The following is a 25,410-nucleotide window of genomic DNA, read 5'->3' as shown; positions in this document are numbered from 1 at the left end:
GGATGGCGGAAGTGGACGTTTGCTTTCAACCCAGATCTGTTTTTGAAGTTAGGAGGAAACACCCCCACTCATATTGCACAATTCAGCTCTGACTCCTGTTTTGGGTGAATTGGCCCTATTACTGTTCCTGTCTCACATTCTTATAAGGGTCTTGAAGGTAGAGAATGGTCAGGACTGAAGGATCTCTTTGACTAGGACAAAAAAAATCTAAAAAACTCAAAAACTATATAGAAACTTACTGCAATACCAGAACCCCGATGCAGGCCTCTAATGCTGCCTGAACACAGTATTTTTTTTTTCTGTTTAACATACCCAATCTCATCTAGTACTATAACTGTTTAGAGAGGTGGGTTAGAATTAAGATCTTTATTTTAGAGAAGAGAAAAGCTGGAGCTCCAGGGAGGGCATTTAGCCCAGTTCCCATGGCTAGAAAGTTGGACTTTTGACTCAAAATTCAGTGTGCTTTCTTTGCACTGTGCCCTGGGTTATGCAGTCCGCAGTCTCCCAGGGTGCTGATTATCCACCTGAGAATGGCTGGGAAGGTAGATAATGACTAGCGAGGAGGGCGATTGAGGAGTAAATTAGCCATGTTTGAGCATTCTTGCCAGTTTTATAGCATTGAGATTACAAATCCAAATTAAAACGAGCAAGGAGCTGGTCCTGCCCTACTAATCCTTCCATGTAAATTGCCACCTGAAGCTCCAGCCAGCAGTTCACAGGAGCAAACCGCTTCTCCATCTTCCACATAACTCTTCAAAGACACCTGTCTTTGTTTTCATGCGGAGATGCTAACTCATAGAAGACAGTTCTCATTAAATATAGGTTGAAAACAACGAGTAATTAAATCACACACAGGCTGTTCTAACTACAGGCCGTTCCCTTAGTTGTCTGCTGGGAGTCAAAGGGGACAGAAGTGCTGAGGACCCCTGAGTGGATTGGTATTTGGTAAGGGGATCCTGAGTAGGAAGGACTGGTCTTGATGGGCAGTGGGAGATGGCAACTGTTCAGTGGCTTTGTGGGGTTAATTGGTGGCTTAGTAATGACATCAAGTTGGATAACTGAAAGACAGCATCTGACTGGGAGAGAGAAGGGAGAGTGGGTGGTTGGGAGGCTGCAGAACTGAGCCAGGAGGTCTCAAAGTTGCCTACAGGATGGAGTAGGCAATAGAAGGCTGGGTTTACAGAGGTGAAGAAATGTTGGCCCTCTGCCATTTTTTTTTCTGTTGCTGCAACAGAGGCCAAGAGACATAGAAACAGTTGAGTTTTGGGCTCATGGCCATGGAGACCGGGAAGTCTGTGAACTTGGTGCTGGTGCCTGCTCAGCTTCTGTGGGGGCCTTATGCTGTTTCAACTCATGTGGGATACAGGACTAGCCGGCACATATTAAAGAGCCCAAACAAGAGACTGGCCTTGCTTTTTGAGGACCGACTTAAGCTAAAGCTCAGCCTCTCTACCAACTGCTATGGGAGAACAAACTGACCCCACTGGGAAGGCGCAAATCCCTCTCAATGGTATAAGCAACTCAATGGTGCCCACCTTCTGACACCATCGCAGTGACAATAAGTTTCAACCTGGGGACAAACCCAGTTCTTATCATGACAGGTTTTGGCAGGTTGCCAATGAGGCCTTGGTTCAGGGGAGAAGCTAGCTGAGGTAACTAGAAGGAACTTGAGTGGCAGGTGGACGAGAGACAGAACCAAGGTACTAGTTCATTGAAGAGGCAGAAAGTTAGGGCTGGGAACTGAGAGACCACTCTTCCCTTCTCTAAACCACTGGCTTCAGCCACTCTGTTCTGTCTTCAGTCTTCTTAACAACCAGATCCTGAGTCCAGAGAGATATAGGATGAAACACAGGATAATACTTAGCTGCTCCCTCTAACTGGGGGAAAAAACATATAAAAGCAGTTACAGAAAATCTGTCTCTTGGAGCTGATTTTCAGGGACGTTGAAAGTGGACTCCCGCCTCTCCTTGGGCACCCCTCCTGTACAGGTCTAATCTTTACAGAGTTTACAATTAGTGGTGTTGGCTGAAGGGATTGGTAGAGACACTCATTTTGCCACTGTGAGTGGCTCAGTGCTGGGACACGTTGAGGGAATCAAGTAGGAGACCGTGGTGGGGCTCCTGAGCTGTGCCTAGGTAACCATGTGTGCAGGGGTCATACTGTATAACTATATAGGTGGGGCAAGTTCCTGGTAAGGTGCAGTCTGGGTTTCACTGCCTCTGTGCAGGATGTTTGTCTGCTATGCCCTGCTGAATGCAGGGGCAGTTTAGCTTGATCAAGGGTAGTTTGAACTGCGGCCACTTCAAGTACATTACTGTGCCATAGTTGAAACCATGTAAGTTTCACTACCAGGCAGGTTCAACCTGACTCTTGTCGGTGGTGTGCTCGGGGCTAATTCTGTGGTTTGCTACTCGCCATTGGAGGTGGGCATGAAGCCAAGGCCCAGGAAAGTGGTCGAGTGGCTTCACAGGGGGCGGAGATTGGCGGCGATTTAGGGCGACCAGGGTGCCCCGAGGAATCCGTGGAGTAGCTAGCTCACTCCGGGGAAATGGAACACGGCGTCCACACAGTTCTTCACTGCGGCAGGGAGGGCGACGTGTGCTCGCAGGGGACCACGGTGCCCGCAGGCCAGCGCTCCCTGCCTTGACTTCCCCATCCCAGGGGGCGGGGCCGCAGTCGTGGCGAGCGAAGAAAGTGCGCGAAGGGGACGCGCTGCGAGCGCACACGTGACGGCGCGGCGCCCAGCGAGCGGGACCCGGCGGCGGCAGCTGTGGTGGTGGCAGCGGTGGCGGGCGCAGTGGAGCGGCCCGGGCGGCTTGGAGCCCCGGGAGCGGCGCGCGCGGCCCCGGCTCTGGCCCGGCGCTGTCCCGGCGCGCGCTGCACATTCTCTCCTGGCGGCGGCGCCACCTGCGGGAGCGTTCGCCTGAACATGGCGACACGGAGCAGCAGGAGGGAGTCGCGACTCCCTTTCCTATTCGCCCTGGTCGTGCTGCTGCCCCCCGGGGCTCTCGGCGGGGGCTGGACGCAGAGATTGTACGGTGGCCGCGCACCCTTGCCCCAGGACCGAGGATTCTTCGTGGTGCAGGGCGACCCGCGCGAACTGAGGTTGGGGACTTACGGGGATGCCCGGGGGGCGAGCCCGGCGGCCGGGAAGCCACTCAGGACGCGGCGGAGCGCCGCTCTGCAGCCCCAGCCCATCCAGGTGTACGGACAGGTGAGCACTTCTGCAAGCCGCCTCCTTCCAGTCCTTTCCTCTCCCAGCACTTCCTCACCCCTGCACCCATCCTTTGCAGTCGCTTCCCAGGTGCAGGCACCGCTTGGGGACTTCCCGGCTGGCATGTGTTTCTTTCTCTCCCCCCCCCCCCCCATCACATGAGTACAGCCGTCAACACTCGGGTGGCATAGATCTTTCCCTTCTTCCTGTCGATTTTAGCAAACGTATTCCAGGTAAATAGAAGGGTGCAACTCCTCTTTACCCCAGGCTGTATGCAGAAAGAGCAGTGTAGTTTCCAGCAGGTATTGGAGGGGTACAGCATCATTTTTACATCTGGATAAAAAGCGACCCCCCCCCGCCCCGCATTCCACCCTTTGGCAGCGGGGAGGAGGCGAGAACCCTGCAGTTGTAAAGCACTCACACAGAATTGCAGAGGAGGGCTTTCCGCGTTTACCTTCGTGAACCCCAATAAAGGTGGGCAACTCTCAAAGCTCCACGATTGTTCCTTGTGTACCCGGTAGATGTGTGCGTGTGTTTGCGCATGTGTGTGTATAAAGCTGGATTTTTATTTTCGTGGGAGTGTGGCGTACCGTCCCACCCCCTTTCCTTCCCACCACTTCAGGGCGATGACTTTATTTTGGATAGGAATTATCTCTTGTGACACTTGGGGATTTGAAAGAACTGCAAGAAATTTGGTGGACTTATTATTCGTTAATGATTAATTTCTGTCCAGGCAATGGGTTTATTAGGTCATAAGTAACACACATTTCACTCTTCCGGTCCCCACTGAATGCTAGGGATGGCAAGCCGAGTTTGTCCACTAGTATCAGCATTGGCGGAATTAATTTGCCAGGTGTTATTGTCTAACTCCCAGTACTGCGGTTAAGATTGACATCCGCAAAGCCAGAAGGTCGGTGGGAGATCCCAGTGGAGGTGATAAACATGATCACTTCCCAGAGTGATTGGTCCTTACTAAAGTACTAATTAAAAGATTAGCCTGGGTTCTGCTTTTCCCCCACTGATTTTTGGCCACAGCAAAGTCTTCCTTCAGGCTATACGTAGAGTTAAATGATCAACTCCTGGAGCCAGAAAGCATCTCATAAAACATGCCACCCTATGGCGTTATGTTTGGGTGAAGAGATCCAAGCGGTGACAGGTGCAGTGACTAATCCAAGGTCACACGGGGAAGGGCTTCTAGTGCTTTAGTTCTCGCCTACATGATACCACTGACCTTGCCACTATTCAGTGCTTCCAAAATAAAATGTGGACAGAGGGGTGGTGGTGGGTGGGTGGGAGCAGCAAACAGCCACCCACCAGCAGCCCCTGGGCAGGAATGTCTACCAGATGACCCGTAACTGCTTAGGGGTGGGATACAGAGCTCAGCCACTGAAATCCACCTGCCCTGTTCCTCCTGGGCCCAGATCCTTGTTCCCCTCTTCAACCCCATCTAAAGTTCCTTTTTTTTTGTTTTTTTGGAAGGCTGCAAGAGCTGGTGAGGATGGCTGTCCCAAGCCTGCTTAGCTAGCTCTACTGTGCTTTGAGCCAGCAGGCTGACAGCAGGAGGCTGGAGGGGGCAGTCCTTCCAGGAGCTCAGGTCCTCTGCAGCCTAGTCTGAGTTGAAAGAGGCACTTTCTAGTCGCTGCAATATTCATGCAGGTGCTGTTTATTTCCCCCTCTTCTTTGGGTTTGGTGTGTGAGAATCTCCCAGGGATTTGGAGCAAGCTAGAGATGAACTCTGTTCTTGTTGGGAGCGACTCCAAAACCCTCCCTTTGCTTTCATGTCTCCAGGCCAGCCAGACTGGTTCCATTGAAGGGTGCAGATCCAGCCAGCAGTTGAACTCAGAGTGAGGAATTCCCACCGAACAGCGAGGATCCCTCCCTGTGCTCTTCCTTGCTATGGCTGCCTTCCTCTGCCCTTGTTCTCTGTTGCCCCAGGTTAATGAAAAAATAGCATTAACCTTAATTGTTGAAGAGTTGAGTCAGGCAGAAGGAAGAACTTCATGGTATGGGATTTCTAGCACAAGTACTAACCTGGTGCGGAGACCTTTCACTGTTTCCCGGTGCACAGGAAACAGTGGAGTGGGGGGGTTCTTCTCTGGGTCTCTGGAGTAACTCACGTCTCTTTGGAATCACCTTTGGAGCAAAGGTGGCTGTGTGCCTCTGTTTTTCCTGGTACAGATCCAGTTATGAGGAGTGCCTCTGCCACCCCCAAATACATCAGGCTGCAACTGTACTATTAATCCACATGCTCATTTAACTCTTGCCCTGCACCGAGTTTTATAAATTCCCTTCAGTTGTTAAACCCAAACAGTTACAGTGAGCAGTTGTCTGAAGGGAATGTGTTTCTCAAAACAACAAAAAATAAATAAAAATAAAAAACAAACAGAACAACCGAAGAAGGCATGCGAGATCACTGTAAGTGAGCAGGTGGAAGCTGGGAAAACTGTACCCACTCAACCAGCCCAGACCCAGCGCGGACCCAGCGCGGACCCAGCGCGGACCCAGCGCGGACCCAGCTGCGGCTGTGTGGGGCTCTGGAGATGGAGTGATAGTTGGGAACAGAGAGACTTAGATGCTGGGCAGCTTCTTGTCCTTGGACCTTGGTGAGGGTAAGGGTACCGGTATGTAGGAACACTTATTGGGGTTGGAAGCAGAAGCCAGAGAGGTGGCAGCAAGGCCACTAGCTTCAGGGAGGAGAGAAGGAAGGCTTTATCTAGGGAAAGTTTGGTTGAGAACGGAGCCTGTGTTAGCATATCACATTGGAGCGTGTCTTCTTTTGCCCTCCTAACTTATGGAATAAAAAGATTTTGCTATTTTGACCAGTTAAAGGCTGGCAATCTTAGGAAGAATATGGAGTACTGGTTCTGACCCAGAAATACATTTGGAATAGTAGAGACCAATGGACCAGATATTAGGGCTTTTCTGAACAAGTTCAAATTTTACAAGGAAAACCTCCCCCCCCCGCCCTTTTTCTTTTCCAAAAGGTCAAATTAATGCTCCAGCACTCAGGAGGCAGAGGCAGGTAGATCTCTGAGCTTGAGGTTAGCCTGGGGACAGCCAGGGCTACACAGAGAAACCCTGTCTTGACACTGTTCCCCTACAAAAAAAGTTAAATTAAAGGAGGAAGCTATTATATATTTTAAATTTAATAATATATAAACTATATATTTAATTAATTAAAAATTGTTTGGGGGAAGAGTCTGAACATTTAGTCCAAGGTGGCTTGAAACTTACGGTGAAGACTTTAACTGATGCTCCTGCTGCCTTTGGTCCCCACCCCCCTCACACTCCACCCCCCTACTCCCCCCTCCACTGCCAGGGATGCTCAGTGTAGCCCATCTCACTCTGTAGACCAGGTCAAACTCAGAGATCTGCCTGCCCCCTTTGCCTCAGAAGTGCTGGGGTTAAAGGCATTCGCCACCACTCACCCCCACACCCCCAGTGCCACGCTGACTTCTTGCCTGCCCTTTGCCATCATGCTTGTTTTGCCCTCTTCCCCAAAGATCTTCCTCAACTCTTCTCTTTGCTTGGAGAACCCTCCTTCAGTTCCCCAATACTCCAGAGCCCCTAGAATTCCCAACCCTGTGGGAACAGTTCTAAGCCTGGTTCCAGCCCTCCCTTGGGTTATAATTTACTGCTTCATCTTCCTGTGGCTCCTTCGAAGGCCCTGGGTTTGGTCCTTCTCTGGGTTTCCCAGGGTGGAAGGCCCTTAATAACTCTCTGTGGGTCAGTTTTCTGCCTAGAAGAAGAGGAGGAGAAGGTAGGGAGAACATTAAGCTATATAAAGTTATGTATGAGGAAGACCGCAGGGAGCCCACAGACAGGCAAAATGCTTCGGTTCACTCCATGGTGCCGAAGAAAATGGGATGGCCCTCTGGAGTGTAGCCCTGGTTTTCCTGTGCTATCTGGGAGTTAATTCGAATAAAGACCTAGGATTCTATTTTTATAGTGTCCTCCCTTTTAGGACTTTCATATTGTTTTTTGCTTCTAGTATTTTTATTTTTCGGGGGTGGGAGTGGGGATCCTTTGGAATGAAGCACAAAAGCCCAACAAGATTTACAGGCTTATTTTGCTTGCAACAAGCTCTCTGTTCCGAATTCTCAAATTTTAGAGGACAGAGAGGATACAGTGTCCTGATTTGAGATGAAAAACAATGTGTCCATTACAACCGAAGGGCCCTGGACAAAAGGCCGCCTTTGGAGAGAGAATACCGTTTGGCTTTAGATCACTCTGGTGTTGATTCTTGCACGATAGACTCGCTTAGGAAAGAATTGGCTTGTTGATTCTGACGTGGTGATGGTTGACCCGTGTGCTTCCAGCTGAAGATGAGAAGGCAGCACGTTGGCTCTTCCAAGCTGAGTTCTGCATAGGTGAAGACGGGGTGGCCTCGGATGTGACCTTGAAACACCTCTCCTGGTTGTGCCTGTTTCCCTTCTGTTGAGTTCTGGGCTGTGTCTGGCACTGTTTGGTTCGTCTGTAGCTTGGAGCCTGGAACTGTGGAGGCTTTAAGATCGAAGGAATGGAGGAAAGAAGGAATGGAGGCACTGAGGATTAAAGGGAGGAGACCTCACCCACTGGGTTTCCACAGCCTTCAGCAGGTAGAGCGCGCCAACAAAGCCATTTGTGAGGCGGAGTGAGGGGTGGCAGGTGAATCCTTTCAAGTTTTCATGTACCACGAGTGAGCCCTCTCTCTGCTGGTCACTGTTGTCACCAGGTTTTTGTGTGTCCTTACAGAAGCGGTCTGTGTCTATATAATGTGAGCTGTGTATCATTACAGAAATAGCCTACGTTTATATAATGTGAATGTACACAATCAAGTTATCAGCAGCCTTCTGTTACCAGTAGCCCTTGGTGTCATGAATAATGGGACTAATTTAAACTCTAAATATATTTGTGGAGTGGTGACCATGGGTAATCAGATGCTTCTTGAAGTGTCACATATAAAATAGGTTGTTATTCTTTTTCTAGGCCAGGTGTAAGGGCTCCCCCCTCCCCCTTTCTCCAGTATGGGCTAGGAGTACAGCACTGCAGAGCCCCCTCAGAGCTTGCAGTGTTCAGCAGCCCCTAGAAAAGTGGGACCCTACTTTGTGATGCCATCAGAATAGAGGGACCATATTACAGACCTCAGCTTTGTGTTCCTTTTGGCAGTCTTTTCACTGTATTCTGTAAAATGAAGTTAACGATATGCTAATACATTGTTTTAAGACCTGGATCCATGAGGCAGATCCCAACAGCACTGCCTATCCCAAGGCAGAGAGCAGATGCCGAGGAGCTTTGCATTGTCAACTGGAGTCTCCTCCTCCTTAGGAACCACGGGCATCTAGGTGGCATCATTGTTTAATGCCACAGCAGCGATAGATCCAGCCAGCTCTGTCCAGATCATTGTAGAGAGACTCGGGGGCAGACTGATAGTCTGAAAATCATGAGATACCCGAACTAATTGATTTGCCTTTGTATGTATTTATTTAGTCTCCCTCCTCCTCTTTTAAGGCCTCAGTTTACCTTCTTCACTAAATTTTGCTCAGGTGAATATTAAATGAGTTTGTATTTTTCAAGTTGCTGATAGGGAAAACGGCTCTATGAATGGATGCAGGGAAAGCCAGTGTGGAGTTTGGAATATTTGACAGTTATGGATAATTGATAGTTGACTACATAGAGCTGTGTTAAATCTGGGGTGTTACGTGGGCATTTCCTTCATTTTTTTTTTTCAGACTTAAATTAATGTGATGGGCAGAACTCACTCTCTTCTGGTTTGAACACTGGGGGATTGGTATTTCTCTGGGAGTTGTCTGTGGTTTCAGGGAGGTGTTTTCTTTGGTAATGAGAACAGGGCTTTCCTGTGCATTCTCCAGGTAGGCCAGGATCTGCTGGCAGATGGCATATTCAGTCCAGCCACGCACGTTCAGAAATCAATTTCCTCAGTTTAAAATGAGTCACAGTTAATTTCGACCTAATTTATTGGTTTATCGACTTGGGAACCTTAGGCCTTCGAAGAAGTGGCCTGGGTGTCCTTTTAGCATCAAAGCCGCTGATGATGCCAAAAAGTAGGCAAAGCAGGGTGGGCTGCTGGTCAGGGTCAAGGTATGGACTGAATCCTGTGTTGCTGTGAGATTCTTGGAGTAGAAATGCCAAGACAGGGATGCTCATGAATGGTGGGGCAGGCTCTGTGAGAGTGGGACTCAGAAACAGCCGGAACTACAGTTGTGAATTAAAAAGGAATTACAAAATTCAGGTGTCCCCTGGGTAATTGGTAATTGTGTGTGTGTGTGTGTGTGTGTGTGTGTGTGTACACGGGGGTAGTGTCAATGATTGAACCCAGTGCCTTGTGCGTGCCAAGCACGCGTTTCTCCATGAGCTATAATATACCCTCAGCCCTGAGCAATTGTTAAATATAATGGTGACTCCATGCGCCATTACTGCTGTCAGCAGAGAGCTGTCTGGTCCTGCGTTCTAGCCTTGTAACTGTTCTTCCGATGGAACATTGCTAGATAGGCGTTTCTGCAGTGCCGATCCACATCTGTGTGTGTGCAATCAGTCTGCTAGGCATGCGTGGCCCCCGAACTCTTGGACTGTGACTAGGTTGACTGAAGAACTGGCTTTCTTTTCACCTAATTTTAATGAATTACCAGCCACATGTAGATCCTGGCTGTCGCTGTTCTTCCTGCCAGCACAGCAAAGCTCTGTTGAGTGGAAGGAGGCCTCGACATCGCAGCTTCTGCTTCACCTGAGAGAGGCTTGTCATAAACAGGGAAAGTGAAAACGAGGGTTGCTGGGTTTGAGCAAACCCTACATCTTGGAGGTTTTTGAAGGCCAAGTTGCAGTGGGTAGGGAGGGCTGCATGGGGCACTGTGGAGGACAAGTCGACACTCTGTTCATTTTTTGGGGGCGGGGTTGCCTCTGTATAGTTGTCTCCTGCCAGGCCCTGGGAAGGCTGACCCTTCAGAAGGACTCACCAAACTTGTGCGCCTTCTCCTGTGCTGTGTTTACACAAACAGACCAGGGCTCTCCAGGTTGTACGGAGGTGTGCAGATCCGATGCGTCCTACTTAGCAACGAGATGTAAACCATGTCCTCACAGCGAGGCTATTTTTTGCTCCTGGGTTCTGCCTCCTGTATGCCTGTTGACTTGCCTCAGTGGGTCTGGGTCTGTCTTTCATCCCTTCAACCCTTCAAAGCTGGCACAGAGACAAACAGTAGAGGTGTGTGGCCTTCATCACTGCATCCGAAGCTGGCCCTCCTTCCTCCTCGCTGGCCCTTTAATGTAGCATGCCATTGCTGTTGCTGCTGCTGCTGCTGCTGCAGGCTCTTGGCTTGGAAAATCGGGACCCTTCAGGATGATTTATCTCCAGGCCCCTGAATTAGATTAAAAACACAGCTACGAATTCTCAGAAAGGCAGGCTGATGTGATTATATCCCAAATCTGAGTGGCAGACAAGGGCAATAAAAAGATGTACAGATATCAGATGCATTCTGTGCCATGTAGAGACCAATGTACTGTGCTATCCCTCTCTTTAAAAACACAACAACAACAAGAAAAAAACAACAACAACCGGAAGATGACCACTAGGACTTTATTTATTTTGAAAGAAGACTTATGGTATGGAGAGCTTTCTCCTCAGACTGCTGGTTGAAGGGAGGTCTGGGGAAGGTGGATGGCTAGACTCATTTTTATGTGGAGGCAGTGGGTAAGGGCCAGTGAGGGCTGTAGGATGCTAAGGGTACTGGTGCCTTTCATTTGTAAGCTGAGGGATAGTGTCCTGATATCTCTCTCTCTCTCTCTCTCTCTCTCTCTCTCTCTCTCTCTCTCTCACACCTTTGAACAAAAATTACTTAGGAAAGAAATGGGTTCCGAGTCTGTCACTCTGGATGCTGTTTGGGCTTGGACCCCACAGAACCTTGTCTGTTCACTGAGATGTTCATGGCAGCTCAGTCTTGACAATCTTGAGACCCGCTGGGTCCTGGTCCAAGGATCCCAGAAGAAGAAGAGAACCTTGATCCTAGGGTATGGGGATAGAGCAGAGCTGGGCAAGCTATCTGGAATCCAAGGCTGTTTAAAGGAATTTGAGTATTTGAAACCTGTGCCCAATTAATTGAGTCACGTGACACCATACCTAAAATTTACTTCATTGGTGTATATTTAGTTCCCTGGAAGTCTCTCACTGAGTCGTTACAAACATACATCTTGCAGTTAACCGTGCGTGGGGTTTGCTGAAGTTGGCAAGGTGTGCTAGGCTGGAAGAGAAGCAAAGCTGGGGAGAGGTGAACGGGCTATTAGAACAGAATACAACATCTAAACCATAAACTTCAACATCCATAAACATCATTTACTGGAGTGTCAGGCAAGCTGAAGAGAGTTGCTGCTAGCTTGTGTCACCAGGCTGAGCCTTAGGTCGCTCCCAGGCCAGTTCCCTTTACTGAAAGGTTGGCCTTCCTTGGCTCTTGGGGTTGAGAGCTTGTGCCTGTGGATCAGTCATCTTGGTTGCAGTTCTTTTCCAGTGTGGAAAAGCAGCTGCTGGTGTGGTCTTAGGGTCTTCTGCTCTGGGGTGATAGGTTTAAGTGCTGTGCCTTTGGGTGAAAACAGTGTTAGGGAGTCATGTCGTCTTAGTGGTAACATCTTGGGACCTAGGCTTTGGGCTTCCTCCAGCTTTCTGAGCCTGTTGTCAAGTATTGGGGAGGCTGCCTGAAAGTATCATTAGCCATCAGTTCAAGAGTCAGTGGAGTGTGTGGTGTCTTACTATTTGACATGTGTTATGTCTTGTTCTTGGGTCTCTGTTCCAACCCTGGTGAGGCCAATGTTAAGTTTCTTCGTGGAGCCATGCTGTAAAGAATGGTTGATTTGGGCCGAAAGTCCTTTGGACCTGAAAGTAAATGATGTTTATGGATGTTGAAGTTTATGGTTTAGATGTTGTTTCTTGCAACAGTCGCATGAACTTGGGGGAGAGTTACTATTCATCTCCATTCCCAGATGAGTATCTTGTAGCTCAGAAAGAGGAGCGGCTTCTCCCAAGTTAGACAGCCAGCAAATTGTGGAGACAGGACCCACAGCAAGCTCTACTTTGGTTCAGATTTGTGTGGCAACATTGCCTCTCATACATAGGGGGTTTTCTTGGGTGGGAATCCGCAGCTTGTTTTCTTCCTCTTTTCCCCTCCCTCCCTCCATCTCTTCTTTTCTCCTTCCCTTCTTCCCTTGATCCCTCCATTTCTTCTTTCCTTTCTTTCTGTGAGAGCCTTCAGTCTCCTTCCACAAGAATCCATAGCTCTCATATAATCCTCCCTTCTTCTAGGCTATTCTTGGCTACACTGCTGTTTTAACTTTTCAGGCATGGTAGATTTTAGGACTCTTCAGTCCCTGGCTGTTATTCTTCTCTAGGTCTCCGTGTCTCTCCTCTGCCCCAGCCCTGCATCCCTAACTACTCCTGCTCCATCTTTGTTTCATTAGCTCTTCCAGGAAGTGCCATTGTCCTCTCCGCGTGAACCAGGGCCTGTTTGACAACTGCAGTTTAAGCACTCATTAAGTTTGTTATTTGGTGCTTCTTTCCTCTACTAATTTAAGAGAAGCGAGGCAAGACCAGCCAGTCTGCTGCTTTCCTAACACCTAGTGCAGCGTCTGGTTTACAGTAAATGCTCAATAAACATTTATTGAATGAACAAAGTAAGCAGCTATTTATACAGAGTCAAACAGGGGAGCGGGGGAAAGTGGGTGGTCTGGAGCTGTCTCCCCCCCCCCCCCCCCCCGCATCCAACAGAGCAGTACAAGAGCCTTTGGGGGAAGTGGAAGCTGGAGGATTGAGAGTTCAAGGTCAGCCCGAGCTTCGCGGTAGGTTCCAGGGCTGCCTGGGTTACACAGCTAGACTTTTGTCTCTAGAGGAGTGAATGAATGGTTTTGGGTTTTAGAGGGAAATCCTCACAGAAGGTAGGAGAGCATTAGCTTCTGGTGTATAGTGCTGGGGACGCTTGCTGTGTTTGTATGCAGGGCACTGGGGATGTTCCCTGTAAGATCCTCAGAGAGAAACCTCTCCAGTCAGCAGCTGTTAGATGTTCTCTGACCTTCCTTTTGGCTTTGATATTTTTCCCTCCCTCCCTCCCTCCCTCTGTCTCCCTCTCCTTCCTTCCTTCCTTCCTTCCTTCCTTCCTTCCTTCTCCCCCCCCCCCCTTTCTTTCTTTCACACTAGTGAAGGAAGGTATAGGTTTTCCCCAGGCTCCTTTTACTCTGGAGCTCTCCAGTAACAAGAAGGGCCATTGTCAATCAGGTGACAGTGTTTGCCTGGAGGGTGTAGCATTTGGCAGTGAATGACAGGTAGGGCTGATAGTGCAAGCCAGTGAGAATGTGGTTATTGTCTTTTTGGTGTGGTAGGAAAAAAGCTATTCTTTCTTTTCTCTGTCTTCTCTTCATCTTCCCATTACCCCCTCCATCTTCCCTCCCTCCCTCCCTCCCTCCATTTTCCCTCCCTCCCTCCATCTTCCCTCTCTCCCTCCATTTTCCCTTCCTCCCTCCATTTTCCCTTCCTTCCTCCATCTTCCCTCTCTCCCTCCATCTTTCCTCCCTCCCTCCATCTTCCCTCTCTCTCTCCATCTTCCCTCTCTCCCTCCATCTTCCCTTCTTCCATCCATCTTCCCTTCTCCCTCCATCTTCCCTTCTCCCTCCATCTTCCCTTCCTCCCGCCATCACTCTGTCCCATCCATCTATGGCAACTTTAATAGCTCTAATAAAGATGGTAGCAAAATTCCAGAATTTAGTTCAAGGTCATTCTTTTGTTTTCTCACCTACACAATGAACAACGTGAGTTTGTCCCTTAAGTGGTTAGCAAGTTCACTTAGTGCAGGCTGCATCTTGAGTCAACTCCAAGGTCAAGTGAGTGTGTCCAACCCATGGACAGGGCTGTCTTTAGGGAGCACTCATAAATGGTATTTCAGTTCTCCTGAGGTAGCGAGTCCAGAAGGGTAATGAGCTTTCTAAATATAGTGGGAAATTGGTCTGGAAAGGGGACACTGGGAGCCAGTTTGCATTCTTCACATTTAGGTCACCTGGTTAGAAAAACGAAAAACCTGGGTGTTAGGCGTGGGTTGTCCATCTTTGATTCCCAAGCCCCCCACCCCCACCCCCGGTGTCATGTACTTGGTGGGGGAAGCTTTAGCTGTTGATTCTGTCCTCAGAGTTGAAGGATCAGGGTGTTTGTTCTACACTCACTGTTGAATTTTTAAAAAGGCTTCTCTGTATTTCACGGCCAGTGAGGCAGAGAACTGGACTGGGATGCCTCGCTTGTAACACCTCGCAATGCACTCTAGAAAGGAGCTGTGTAGGAGGCAGGAGGATGTCAGGCTGGGGTGCCTAGGACTCCTTGAGTCTTGTGTTTGGCCACTGTGAAGGTGATCATGGCAGAAGAAATGACTGGGGAGAGGTTTGGGGCCATTCCATGAAGGGACCTCCATCCTCTCGAGTTAGTATCAAAGACCAGACAGAATTTGATGGTTTTCTTGGGAATTCCTCATCCCCTCTTCAGACCTGCAGCCCTAATTTCTCCCAGAAGCCCTTGGTGTGCTCTCAGCAGTAAGATGTGATTCAGGAGCCCGCAGGGTACCTGGCAGCTAGCAGACCTCAGTGTGTAGTGTACATCCCTTCCTTCACACCACAAGCACTTAATTCCTCCCTTCTATTTATAACAAGCCAGAGCCGAGGATGACAGCAGATTCTCCCCTACTTTGAAGAGTAAGCAAATAATAGAAGCCAATCATTGTGCCTCTGTGGATCACTAGGGCACGCTGGGGGACCGAGGGACAGCCAGAGGGGTGCCTGTGTTTGGTAAAGACTTTGAGCTATGTCAAGGTGTGGGTGGCGATGATAGCTGGGAGCCTGCTGTAAGCAGTAGTCCTGAGCCTGTGACCCTTGCACCAGCCAGGGACAGTGAGGTTGACGTGGGCACTCCGACTCCACAGATGCTCTCCCATGGCTGTGAAGTATTGCCTTGACCAGAGACCTAGGCTCCAGCCTGCCTCCTGGATGCTTCATGCCAGCTGCATATTTTGGTGGCATGAGGAGTCACGGTGAGCTGGCAGGAAATACATACCAGTGACGAGTAGGAGCTCCTAGATACCGGATCTGCACTTGAGAGTGGAGTGCTCTACGCAGGTCATAGGAATGTTTTAGAAAGCGGGGTGGAATTCGCATAGGAGCCTTTGATGCATTCCGTACATTGTACATCCACTGCCTCTGTCCAGGTCCATAGCATTCTCAATAGTCCCAGAGCAAATCACAGATACTCCTTTCACTCTTCCTCCTCAGCCTCCTGGCAGCCACCCACCTGCTTCCTGCCTTTGTGGATTTACCTGCCCGGGATGGTTTATATAAATGGAGTCGTGCAGGATGTGACCTTTGCGTCTGGCATTCTCTTTAAGGTCTGTCTGTATTAAAGCAGTGAGTTAGTATCGCACGAAGTCTTCATTAACAGCTATGCCAGAAGACAGCTCCCCCATCCCCCCGCATCCATGCCCCATCGAAGACTGTGCTGATCTCTCCTCAGCCCCCTAGAAACAGTGTTTTGTTGGCCTCTCACAATCTGGAAGGAAGAGAATGGACCAGATACAACATCTTCTATGTGAGCTAGATGAGACTCTTCTGGGGTTTTTCAAATGCTCATTCGTGGGTTACCTTCTTCTGATAAGGTATTTCTGGGACGAAGCAGGTGCTTCTGTTCTTGGGTCAGTGGCACTCTAGGTCTCTGTTTTTCAACCAGGTGGGTTCTGGGTTCCTGATCCTATGCCAGGTAGTGTTGGGGTTTGATCCTACGATGAGTGACCTCTGGGGGTCTGATCCTGGCTGGGTGACCTCTAGGGCTCTCATCTTGGACCAGGTGGTCTCTGGGGCTTTTCTAACCTGTGAGCCTAGCAGAGGTCTGAGAGGCCACTTGATTTAGTTTGTCATCCGAGATAGAGTTTTGGTTCAGAGATCCCTGTGGCATGCAATTTTTTCTCCCCTGCCTTCTGAGGGAAGGCACTCAGCCCCTCCCTTCTGCCTTTATGGCCCCAATTAATTGTGGCTCATTTATCAGGCTCCAGCTATCGCCTGTGAACCAGAGACAAAAGAGAAGGAAGGTTGTTCACACCCTGGGGTTATGGTTATGACTGACTATATACCAAGGTTATGTTCCTGGAAAAGTCATACTCCCACTCCCCCCCCCCCCCCCCGGCAGGCCAGTGTCTCCTCCATCAGTGTGTGGAACTAAGTGGGAGAGACTGGGGGAACCAATCCGCAAGCCTGCAGCTGTCTAGAGGGAGAGCATTAGGGAGAGCTGGCTGTGAAGAGGGCAAAGGACCCAAACAAACTGGAAGCCACCACTAAGGGGATTCAGCCACGGCAATCTGTGGTTTCCTGATGTTGGGGGCTGTCTTGGGGCCGTTGGTTTCTTGGTCACAGTCCATGGAGGATGGCAAGACAGTCCTTTGGGGGCTGCTTCCTGCCTTTCCCTGTAGGACTGACACAGAGAGGAGGAAAGCAGACTGCATGTCTTGACCTTAATAAAATTTATGGCTTTCTGGCCTCGCCCTCCTGGCTCCCTGGCTCCCTTGTCCTTGGGGTGCATTGATTCCCGCTACTGATTCTGGTCCTGTGCTGGCGGGGGATGGGCACCTAGGCTGCATTGAAGATTAGTGGTGACTCACCAGGGAGTTATATTCTCATGACTGGATATGCTTGAGGTCTCTGCCAAGGCAAGGAGCAGAACTGTTTGTGTGCGTGCCTGGTGACCCTTGGACAAGCCGTTGCTTGCCAGAGAGCTTTCTCCTTCCATGCGCCGGGCTGCCCTTTTCCAGTTTGCTCTTAGGAATATAGGGGACATCGGATAGAAAAGGCTTAAAGGAAAAAGAAAAGAAAAGAAAAGAAAAGAAAAGAGAGTTCCACCAAGGTTGCCCTCCAGTGGCTTCCTTTATGAGAACCCCCTGAAATATTTTGATGCCTCTCCTTTGTGTCCATTTCATCTCTCATCCCGTAGGCTCAGTTAACAAAAGCTATGCCCTCTGCTACAAAGACCTCAGCAAGTGTTGTCAGACCTCTTCTCCACTCTGATCCCTTCCCACTTTGTAGCCTGTTCAAAGTGTCCTCTGATTATTAACCTGCCAGAGGGATGGCTGTGCCTGCCACTTTGAGGATGGCCGGATTGAATATGGAAGATCTTTTCATCCCAGACCCCGTGTGAACTTCGGGTGAAGCTCCTAGGTTCCTAACCCCCTTTCCTAGTGCCATTTACATGGTTCTCTCCTTGCTCCCTTCTGGTTCCTAGGGTGCAGATGGTTTTGTAGGGGAGAAGATTTTTGCCCGAGGACCCGAGGTGCCTGTGCTGGTGGTTCTCTGATCCATCAGTATTTCCAGTTTCTTCCTGGAAGCCTAGGTTGGGAGGGAGGAGAAGGGAAGAGGAAGTAAGAGGTTTGAGGTGTTGGGGGGAGACCCTTAGCAGTTTTTTTGAGTTAAATAATTTATTTCTAGCTTTTGATTTGCACGTTTCTCTTGATGCTTGCGGGAACTTATCTACTGGGAGTGAGAAGTGGGGTTTTGGAATGACATATTTTCTTAAAAAAAATATCAAGGGTCTTTTTTATTTGAAGCGGTCTCACTTCAGATATACATGTATCTGAACGGTTTGTTCTTGGATCAAATTAGATGCAGGTGCTTATGACCTGAAGCAGGGCCGTTACAGATTATCTCCTCACCGGAGCTGGCTGCCAAGCTTGTGGCCCAGGTGTTTTTCTTCTCCCTTGTGACATCTGAGAGCACCCCCAAGGAGTGGGTGGAACACATCAGGGTGGAGGAGAAACGGAAAGGAAGAGGGAGAGGCTGTGGAGGGGGGCGGGCTTTCTGCTCCAGATCTGCTGTGAGAAGGATTGGTTCGCTCAACTTGAACTCTTCAGTAGTCCAGGAGTTGATGTTGGCCCGGGTGGGTGAGCCCTCCAGGCTCAGAGGCAGGTGCTCAGTGCCTCAAGCTGGACCTCCTCGCCTGAGGGCCTGACATGGTTCTTTGATGGTCTTCAGATGGCTGTCCAACCTGTCTTGTTCCTGATACTATTCAGCAGGAGCGGTGGGATGGCTGGGTTTGGGGAGGCCTCAAACTGCTTCTCAGAGGGGGCCCTGGTGCTTGCTGGTGTCCGCACAGGTTCAGTAACTTTTGAGCTCCAATGTTCTTGAAAAGTCTGTCTTGGAATGGATGCCCATCAGTCAGTGCATGGTGAGCTAAGATGAGAACACAGGCATTCAGAGAGACAGAACAGTGAAAAGAGAGAAACAAAGCCGCACAGATAGTTTTTCCATGAGGCAAAAGTGACCTAAAAGAGTGGTTCTTTACTCCAAGTTTAGATTCTTCCTTAGTTTTATCAAACAAACCCTGAAAGCTTAGCAGTGCCCATCTGAGAAGTTCAGAGTGAGTGTTTCTTATCAGCAGCAGCCCCGCCTGTCAGAACCCAGGCACCCAGGCACTTTCTAGCCTGTTACTGTTTGCCTCTAGGGCATTGGGATCTGAGTTGCCACCAGCGAATGGACTGTGTGGGTGGAGTGGTCCCTAGGATGTCTCTCAGAGCCCTGGAGCCCTGTCCCAGGGATATACCTTGCTGTCTCAGTCAGGGCAAGAGTCTGTGGTGTCTTCAGGAAGCAGAGAGAGAGAGAGAGAGAGAGAGAGAGAGAGAGAGAGAGAGAGAGGGAGAGAGAGAGAGGGAGGGAGGGAGGGAGGGAGGGAGAGAGAGAGAGAGAGAGAGGGAGGGAGGGAGGGAGGAAGGGAGGGAGGGAGAGAGAGAGAGAGAGAGAGAGAGGGAGGGAGGGAGGGAGGGAGAGAGAGAGAGAGAGAGAGAGAGAGAGAGAGAGAGAGGCTGTGACATGGCGGCTTATCCATATCCACATCAGGCAAAATACAAATGGCCACTCAGACCTCAGTTAGCCTATTTATTCTGTTTTTATTTTGCTGATTTGCAGACCTGAAAGTCTGGGAGCTACTGTTGCAGTAATCTAAAGGCTACTTCCGTTTAGAACTGTGTAACGTTTCCTTATTTGAGACACTCAGCTACCTCAGCACTGAGGGAGGCTGGGGCAGGAGGATCATAATCACTGAGGGACCGTCTCAAAAAACCCCAAACGGCCATCAAAGTAGAGAAATTGCATAAGCAAGTCTTTCTTTCAACTTTTCTTCTTACCTAAAGTTGAGTAACAGTGCTCTCTCCCGACACACTTGTTTAGAAAGAAGTTCAAAAAGTATGTGGCCTTTTGGTCTGTGGATTTTTAAAAAAATTTATAGAATTTTTAATAGACACATACAGACAAACAGTCTGGTGTTTCAGGGTGTGTGTCATGGTCAGATAAGGGGCACCTGCAGGTAATGGTCAGAGAATGGATGGTCCATCACCCTAGACAGTCAATTGTTTCTATTGAGAGTATTTATCATCTTCTCTGGTTTGAATACAATCAACTGTTGTTGTCAATCATAGTCTTCCTACAGGTGCTATAGGATGTTAGAAGTTATTCCTTCTGATTGGTGAGGTGGCTCGGTGGGTAAAGGTATTTGTGACCGAGACAGAAAACCCAAGTTCAATTCCTGGAACCCACATGGTGAAGGGAGAGGCCCAACTCCAGAAAGTTTTCCTTTTCTATGACCTCTGCACATGTTCTATAGCGTATACTCTGAGAACACACACACACACTAAATCTAAATAAAAAAGTTATTTCCTCCATCTATCCCTTGTCCCCCATTAACTATCCCCTCTGTACCCCACTATTCCCAGCCTATGGTGAGTTTTTTTTTGAATGAACCGGACGTGTTAGTGCACAGCACACACATGGAGTGATGTCACCAAGGATGAAATAAAGCAGAGGAGTCCCTTGTGAAGTCCTGTCCCCAGGAGATGTTATCTATAGTATAACTGAGTGTAGGATGGGTTGGTGATTCGTCTTGGGGAAGGTACTAATGGAAGAGTTTGGTGAGCAACGAGGGGAGGCTGCCCTGACCCCACGCAACACATCTCAGAATCTGAGTGGCAGAGGGGACCAGGAAGGAGTCTTGGTTTGGAATGTGTGTGCCTGTCACTCACCACAGGGCTTGATTTCCTTTTGGTTTCTTTCAGGTCAGTCTGAATGACTCCCACAATCAGATGGTGGTGCACTGGGCTGGAGAGAAAAGCAACGTGATCGTGGCATTAGCCCGAGACAGCCTGGCATTGGCGAGGCCTAAGAGCAGTGATGTAAGTATCTCCGGGTGCTGGGCCCTCCCGGGTGCTATTGGAATGACCCTTCTGAGCCTCCAGGTTGCCAGGTCAGAGAAGAAAGAGTGGGTAGTTAAAGAATGGATGAGATGAACTGTATGGCAGTGAAGAGATATGGAAAATAATGCATGTGACCCTTGCATGCCGAACTCAGGGTGGAGCTGTCCAAGCAGATGTGCACAGTGCAGGATGACTTTTGAGACATCACAGGTGGTCTGTACTGATAGCTTTACAAGGCGCCAAAGAGCACTCCAAGGCAGAGCAGCTTGGAGCTGATCCAGAGAGAGTTAATCTGGTCTGTCTTTTCCGTATGTCAACATCGTGGGATGTTTTCTAGAAGGTTAATTAGGGCAAGCACAGTAAGGGAGTCTTGGAAAAGGGTTGGCTATCAGCTGCAGAGCTCTGCCTAGGGAATCCGGAGCCCTGGAGCATGGGATAATGCAGATAATGACTAGCTGATGAGCTGTTGACAGATCCATTCTCTTCCTCCTTTACTTATATATTATCCCTGCATCAGGATGTATATTTATGTTCTAGCTATATGTCTCATATGTCTATGTATCTATTAATCATCTGTCTTGTATCATCTGTCTATCCATCTTCTCTTTATCATCCTGTCTGTCTGTCTGTCTGTTTTGTGTGTGTGTGTTGTTGTTGTTACAGGGCCTCTCTCTCCAGCACTTTCCATAGTGTCTAGAACTTTCTCTTGGCTGGATTTGAACTCATAGCAGTCCTGCCCCAGTCTTTTTAGTGCTGGGATTATGAGCATAAACTACCATGTTCATTTCTACTGTTTCTGTTGATAATGTTGTTTTAGCTAGATACTGTGAAGAACTGAAAGAATCTCAGATCCAGGATGGGAGGGAAGGCACCCCCATTTTTTTTAGATAGGGTCTTACTATATAGCCCTGACTAGTCTGGAGCTTCTCATATAAACCAGGCTGGCCTTGAACCCACAGAGATTTATTTGCCCCTGCCTCCTGAGCATTGGTATTAAAGACATGTCCCATCATGTCCAGCACTTCCAAGTTCTTTATAATAAAGAGTGTCTCTTTTATTTTCTTAAGTCCATGGTCTTGGGCAGTAGGCCATTTCTGCACCTTCAAAAGATATATAGGCTCAAGAAAGACTTTCTGTCTCTGGTTGATGCTTGGTTAGTGGTCTAGGCACTAGCAAGCAGCAGAAATACTTCACAGGACTGTGGTGAATAGGTCCTACCTACGTCCTGGAGGCCATGCAGGTTACTGGTTCAGTATAGCCAGATCTCCTGACTTCAGCAGAAGGTCACAGGTCTTTTGACTTATTTCGTGGCGCTGGGAATGGCACCCGGGGCCTGGCATACGCTAGGCTACCTCTCTACCATTGAGCTTTTGCCCCCAGCCTAGAGGTCTCTTTGTGTAAAGCTGCTAAGTCTTACCAGTTGGCAGCTAAAGGGTAGCTCTTACAAGTACCATTTAGGCCAAATAAAAATCTAGAATTAGGCTGGGCGGTGGTGGCGCACGCCTTTAATCCCAGCACTCAGGAGACAGAGGCAGAAGGATCTCTGTGAGTTCGAGGCCATCCTGGTCTACAAGAGCTAGTTTCAGGACAGGAACCAAAAGCTATGGAGAAACCCTGTCTCGAAAATTCAAAAAAAAAAAAAATCTAGGATTAGGGTCAGAGCTGGTCCTTGGCTTCCAAGTCTGCAGTCCAGGCATCTCCTTGCGGGCAAAGCAATAATCCTTGCCTTGGGGTGGGTGACTGCCTTCTTTATAAGGGTGAGCTTCATAAGCTGTGGAGAACACGCTGTATTCCCGCCTCCTGCACGCTCTCCCCTCCCCTGCCCTGGCTCTGCATTCTGGTCAGAGGATGCCTTCACACGTGTTTTAAAGGGACACTTGTGGTTTGTGGATGTACATTGGGTGTCTCAGAGCCCCCATCAGTGTATGCACTGTCTGGGTTGGATGTAGTCAGTGTGAGTCTTGGGATGTTTTCCAGAGCAGTTAATTAGGGCAAGCACAGTAAGGGAGGCTTGAAGAAGGGCTGGGCAGAGCTTTGCCTAGGGAACATTCTGAGCCCTGGATCATGGGATAATGCAGATAATGGCTAGTCTTGGTGTTTTGCTCTTGAACAAGGCTGGACTTGTTTGGGAGCGACAATTTAGGCTGATTTATAAATAAATATTTTCAAGGTTTGTAAGCAGTAGTTGTGGTCACACACGGATGGCTGTGTGTGAGTGCCTGCTGTCCTTGGGATGCTCCGTAGTTACCTGTGCACATCTTTAGTCTAATGCCTGTTGTTAGGAGTCCCTCTTAGGCCCAGAAGTCAGCTCTATGCTCTACTGTATTGAGAAATCTTCAGGGTGTTTGTGCATAAAAATAATCCCCTGTCCAGGAAATGTTTGTCATTGCAAAATGGGTAAAGATGTTTAAGCATTGTTTTGCATTTTTGAAGGTCATGTAAAAGGGCTTAGGGGCACAAATGAATTCACAACAGGTCACTTAACATGTCAGTGGTGGAGTAGGGACGTGTAATGGAAATGTGGGACCAACCATGGATTTGATTTAGAAAGTTCACTTCTCAGATCCCGTCAGTCTGCCCAAAGGAGCGTTGACCATTCAAGAACTAGTGGCCTATCCAGCTCAGCTCCCACCTTGTGGAAATGTTGGAGTACATGTTCTGAAGATCTTGTTGGCTGTTTGAAGTCGTTATGCCGGAGTGACGTGTGAGGGAAGATTAAATGGGAAGGAAACTTAATGTCCAGAGTTAATAAATAGATATGGCAGAATTTTCTTCCCTCCATGTACATACCGCATTAAAGAATTGGCAGCCGACACCGAGATGTTCGGATGTGAAAAGTTAGTGCAAAAATAAACTGTGACTCAGAGGCAGAGTCGGTGGCGCTGGTGAGGGAACGATTCAAGTGTTCCTTCAGGAGGACAGGAAGGGTGGTTCAGAAAGCCACTGTCTGAAGGGGAAGAGCTTGCACACAGGTAAGGAACCTGTGAAGTAGAGAGAATGGCTGAGGTTATAATATTCTGTAGGTAAACACGGGTGGGCCTGGACACTGGCATTCCAGATGGCTTGCTCTTATGCCAAACCAAACCACGCCACCTGTCATCAGCTATCATCAGCCGAGTGTCGTCTCCGGCAAAGGCCAGCTATTTCTGCCACGAGTTGGTGAACTGCAACCCAGGATGTGGTTATCTCAACTTGTCCCAGTTCTTTACTTCCGCTTTCTGAGGATGCATTTTGGAGAGTACTCATGAGCCACCTGGTATGGTAGCACAGGCCTATGATAGAAGCACTCAAGAGGCTGAGGTAGGGGGATTGGAAGTTCAAGCCTAATCCAGGCTACAGAGAGAGTTCTTATCTCAGAAAACAAATTACCACCCCCCCCCCCCAAATCCAAACCAAACCAAACCAAAAAAAAAAAAAAAGAATCAAATAATCACTCAATTACCAGCAGGAATAATGAAGTAATGAAGTATCTAGGTGCAACATAATTGACCAAAAATGATACCTGGGGACAATATCCACCAAAGGATCAGAATCGACTGAGACGGCATGGATAATAAGACTCATTCCTCTTGTCCCTAGACTAGTATGATATGATTGGCTCCCTCCTGGATCAACTAGATAGTAGAACTCCCATCCTTGCTAATAGTATGGAGAACCTCTACATCCCAATGCTTGGGTTGGAACCCTGGCTCTGCCATTTATAAATAATGAGCCACATAATTTATACTATCTTAGTCATTTTTTTTTTGGTTACTATAACAAAATACTTGAGACAATCAACTTTTAAGGAGAAAATTTATTTTGACTCACAGGATTGGGGCTTCTAGTTCATGATTATTCATCCCAGCGGACTCAGGTCTCTGGTTGGGGTGCTGTGTATTGCTCAGTTAGGTGTAGTGCAATGGTTAGTAAAACAACTGCCTGGGTGTTCAGGGTTCTGAGTTTTATTCTTGGTATTGCAAAACAAACAACCGCCCCAATTCTCAAACTTTGGTATCTGGAACTGGTTAGTTTTTTGCGAACTTGACATCAGCTAGAGTCATTTGGAAAGTGGGAACCTCAACTGAGAAAACATTCCCATCAGATTGGCCTGTAGGCTATTCTGTGGCTACATTGTTTGGATTGATAATTTATGTGGGAGAGCTCAGAACATTGTAGGTGGTGCCACCCCTGGGCTGCTGGGCTGGTTGGTTGTATGAAAGGCAGGCTGAGGGAGCCATGGAGGGCAAGCCGGTAAGCAGCACTCCTCCGTAGCCTCTGCTTCAGTTTCTGCCTCCAAGTTCTTGCCTGGAAATTTTGCTTTGAAACTCTAACCTTAACTCTTCTTCCCTAAGATGCTTCCTGTCAGTGTTTTTATCACAGCAACAGAAAGCCAACTAGAACGGTACCCAAAGTATGGTATGTAAGTCATTCAAATGAGTGTTTTTCTGGGAGCTACTTAGAAATGAAGAGTATTAGGTACTACCCCAGATTACTTTTTTAATTTTTAAAATTTATCATCGTCATCATTGTCATTATTATGATGATTATTATTTTCATTTCTTTTGCTTTTTTCTTTGGGGCATGCTCTCATTATGTGGTCCAGGCTGGTCTGGAACTTTCTATGCAGCCCGGGTTAGCCTTGAACTCTTTCCTTCTTGATTTAGCCTCCCTAATCCTGGGATGATAGTGTGAACTACCATGCCAGGCTTAGACCTCTCTCAGAAACTGCGTATGGCCGGTAGGTCTTGCTTGGGCATTTGTGAAGCCCGCTAAGATTATGTAGTGCTCTAAAAGACCTGGGGCGGTGCCAGGGGAAGGGATGCCGTCTGACATTTCAGGGTTTCCTCCTCCGCCCCTCCATTATTATATAATTCTGAGCTGCATGGGCCTTCGCTTCAAAGGACTGTCTTCATGGGTAAGGAAGTGATCTAATTGGAACCTTGGGGCAGTTTAGAACCCTCCCACTTTAGATTTTTGTTGTTGTTC

General features: G+C 48.5%; 1 protein-coding gene across 1 annotated transcript in view; it reads left to right on the top strand.

Annotated features, from left to right (window-relative positions):
• Nucleotides 1–2,366: 2,366 nt before the first annotated feature.
• Nucleotides 2,367–25,410, top strand: part of Sorl1 (sortilin related receptor 1) — a 159,388-nt gene continuing 136,344 nt past the window's right edge. Inside the window, exons 1-2 of the mRNA XM_041657853.1 lie at nucleotides 2,367–3,214; nucleotides 20,305–20,421. Coding sequence (XP_041513787.1) covers nucleotides 2,930–3,214; nucleotides 20,305–20,421 — 402 coding nt within the window. The 5' untranslated portion in view covers nucleotides 2,367–2,929. The remainder of the gene's footprint in view (nucleotides 3,215–20,304; nucleotides 20,422–25,410) is intronic.

Source organism: Microtus oregoni, unplaced genomic scaffold, assembly GCF_018167655.1.
Source record: "Microtus oregoni isolate MIOR12 unplaced genomic scaffold, Mior012 000008F_ref0000371, whole genome shotgun sequence".
Lineage (NCBI taxonomy): Eukaryota > Metazoa > Chordata > Mammalia > Rodentia > Cricetidae > Microtus > Microtus oregoni.
The sequence above is the reverse complement of the archived record's forward strand: the minus strand, read 5'-3'. Positions and strand labels throughout refer to the sequence as shown.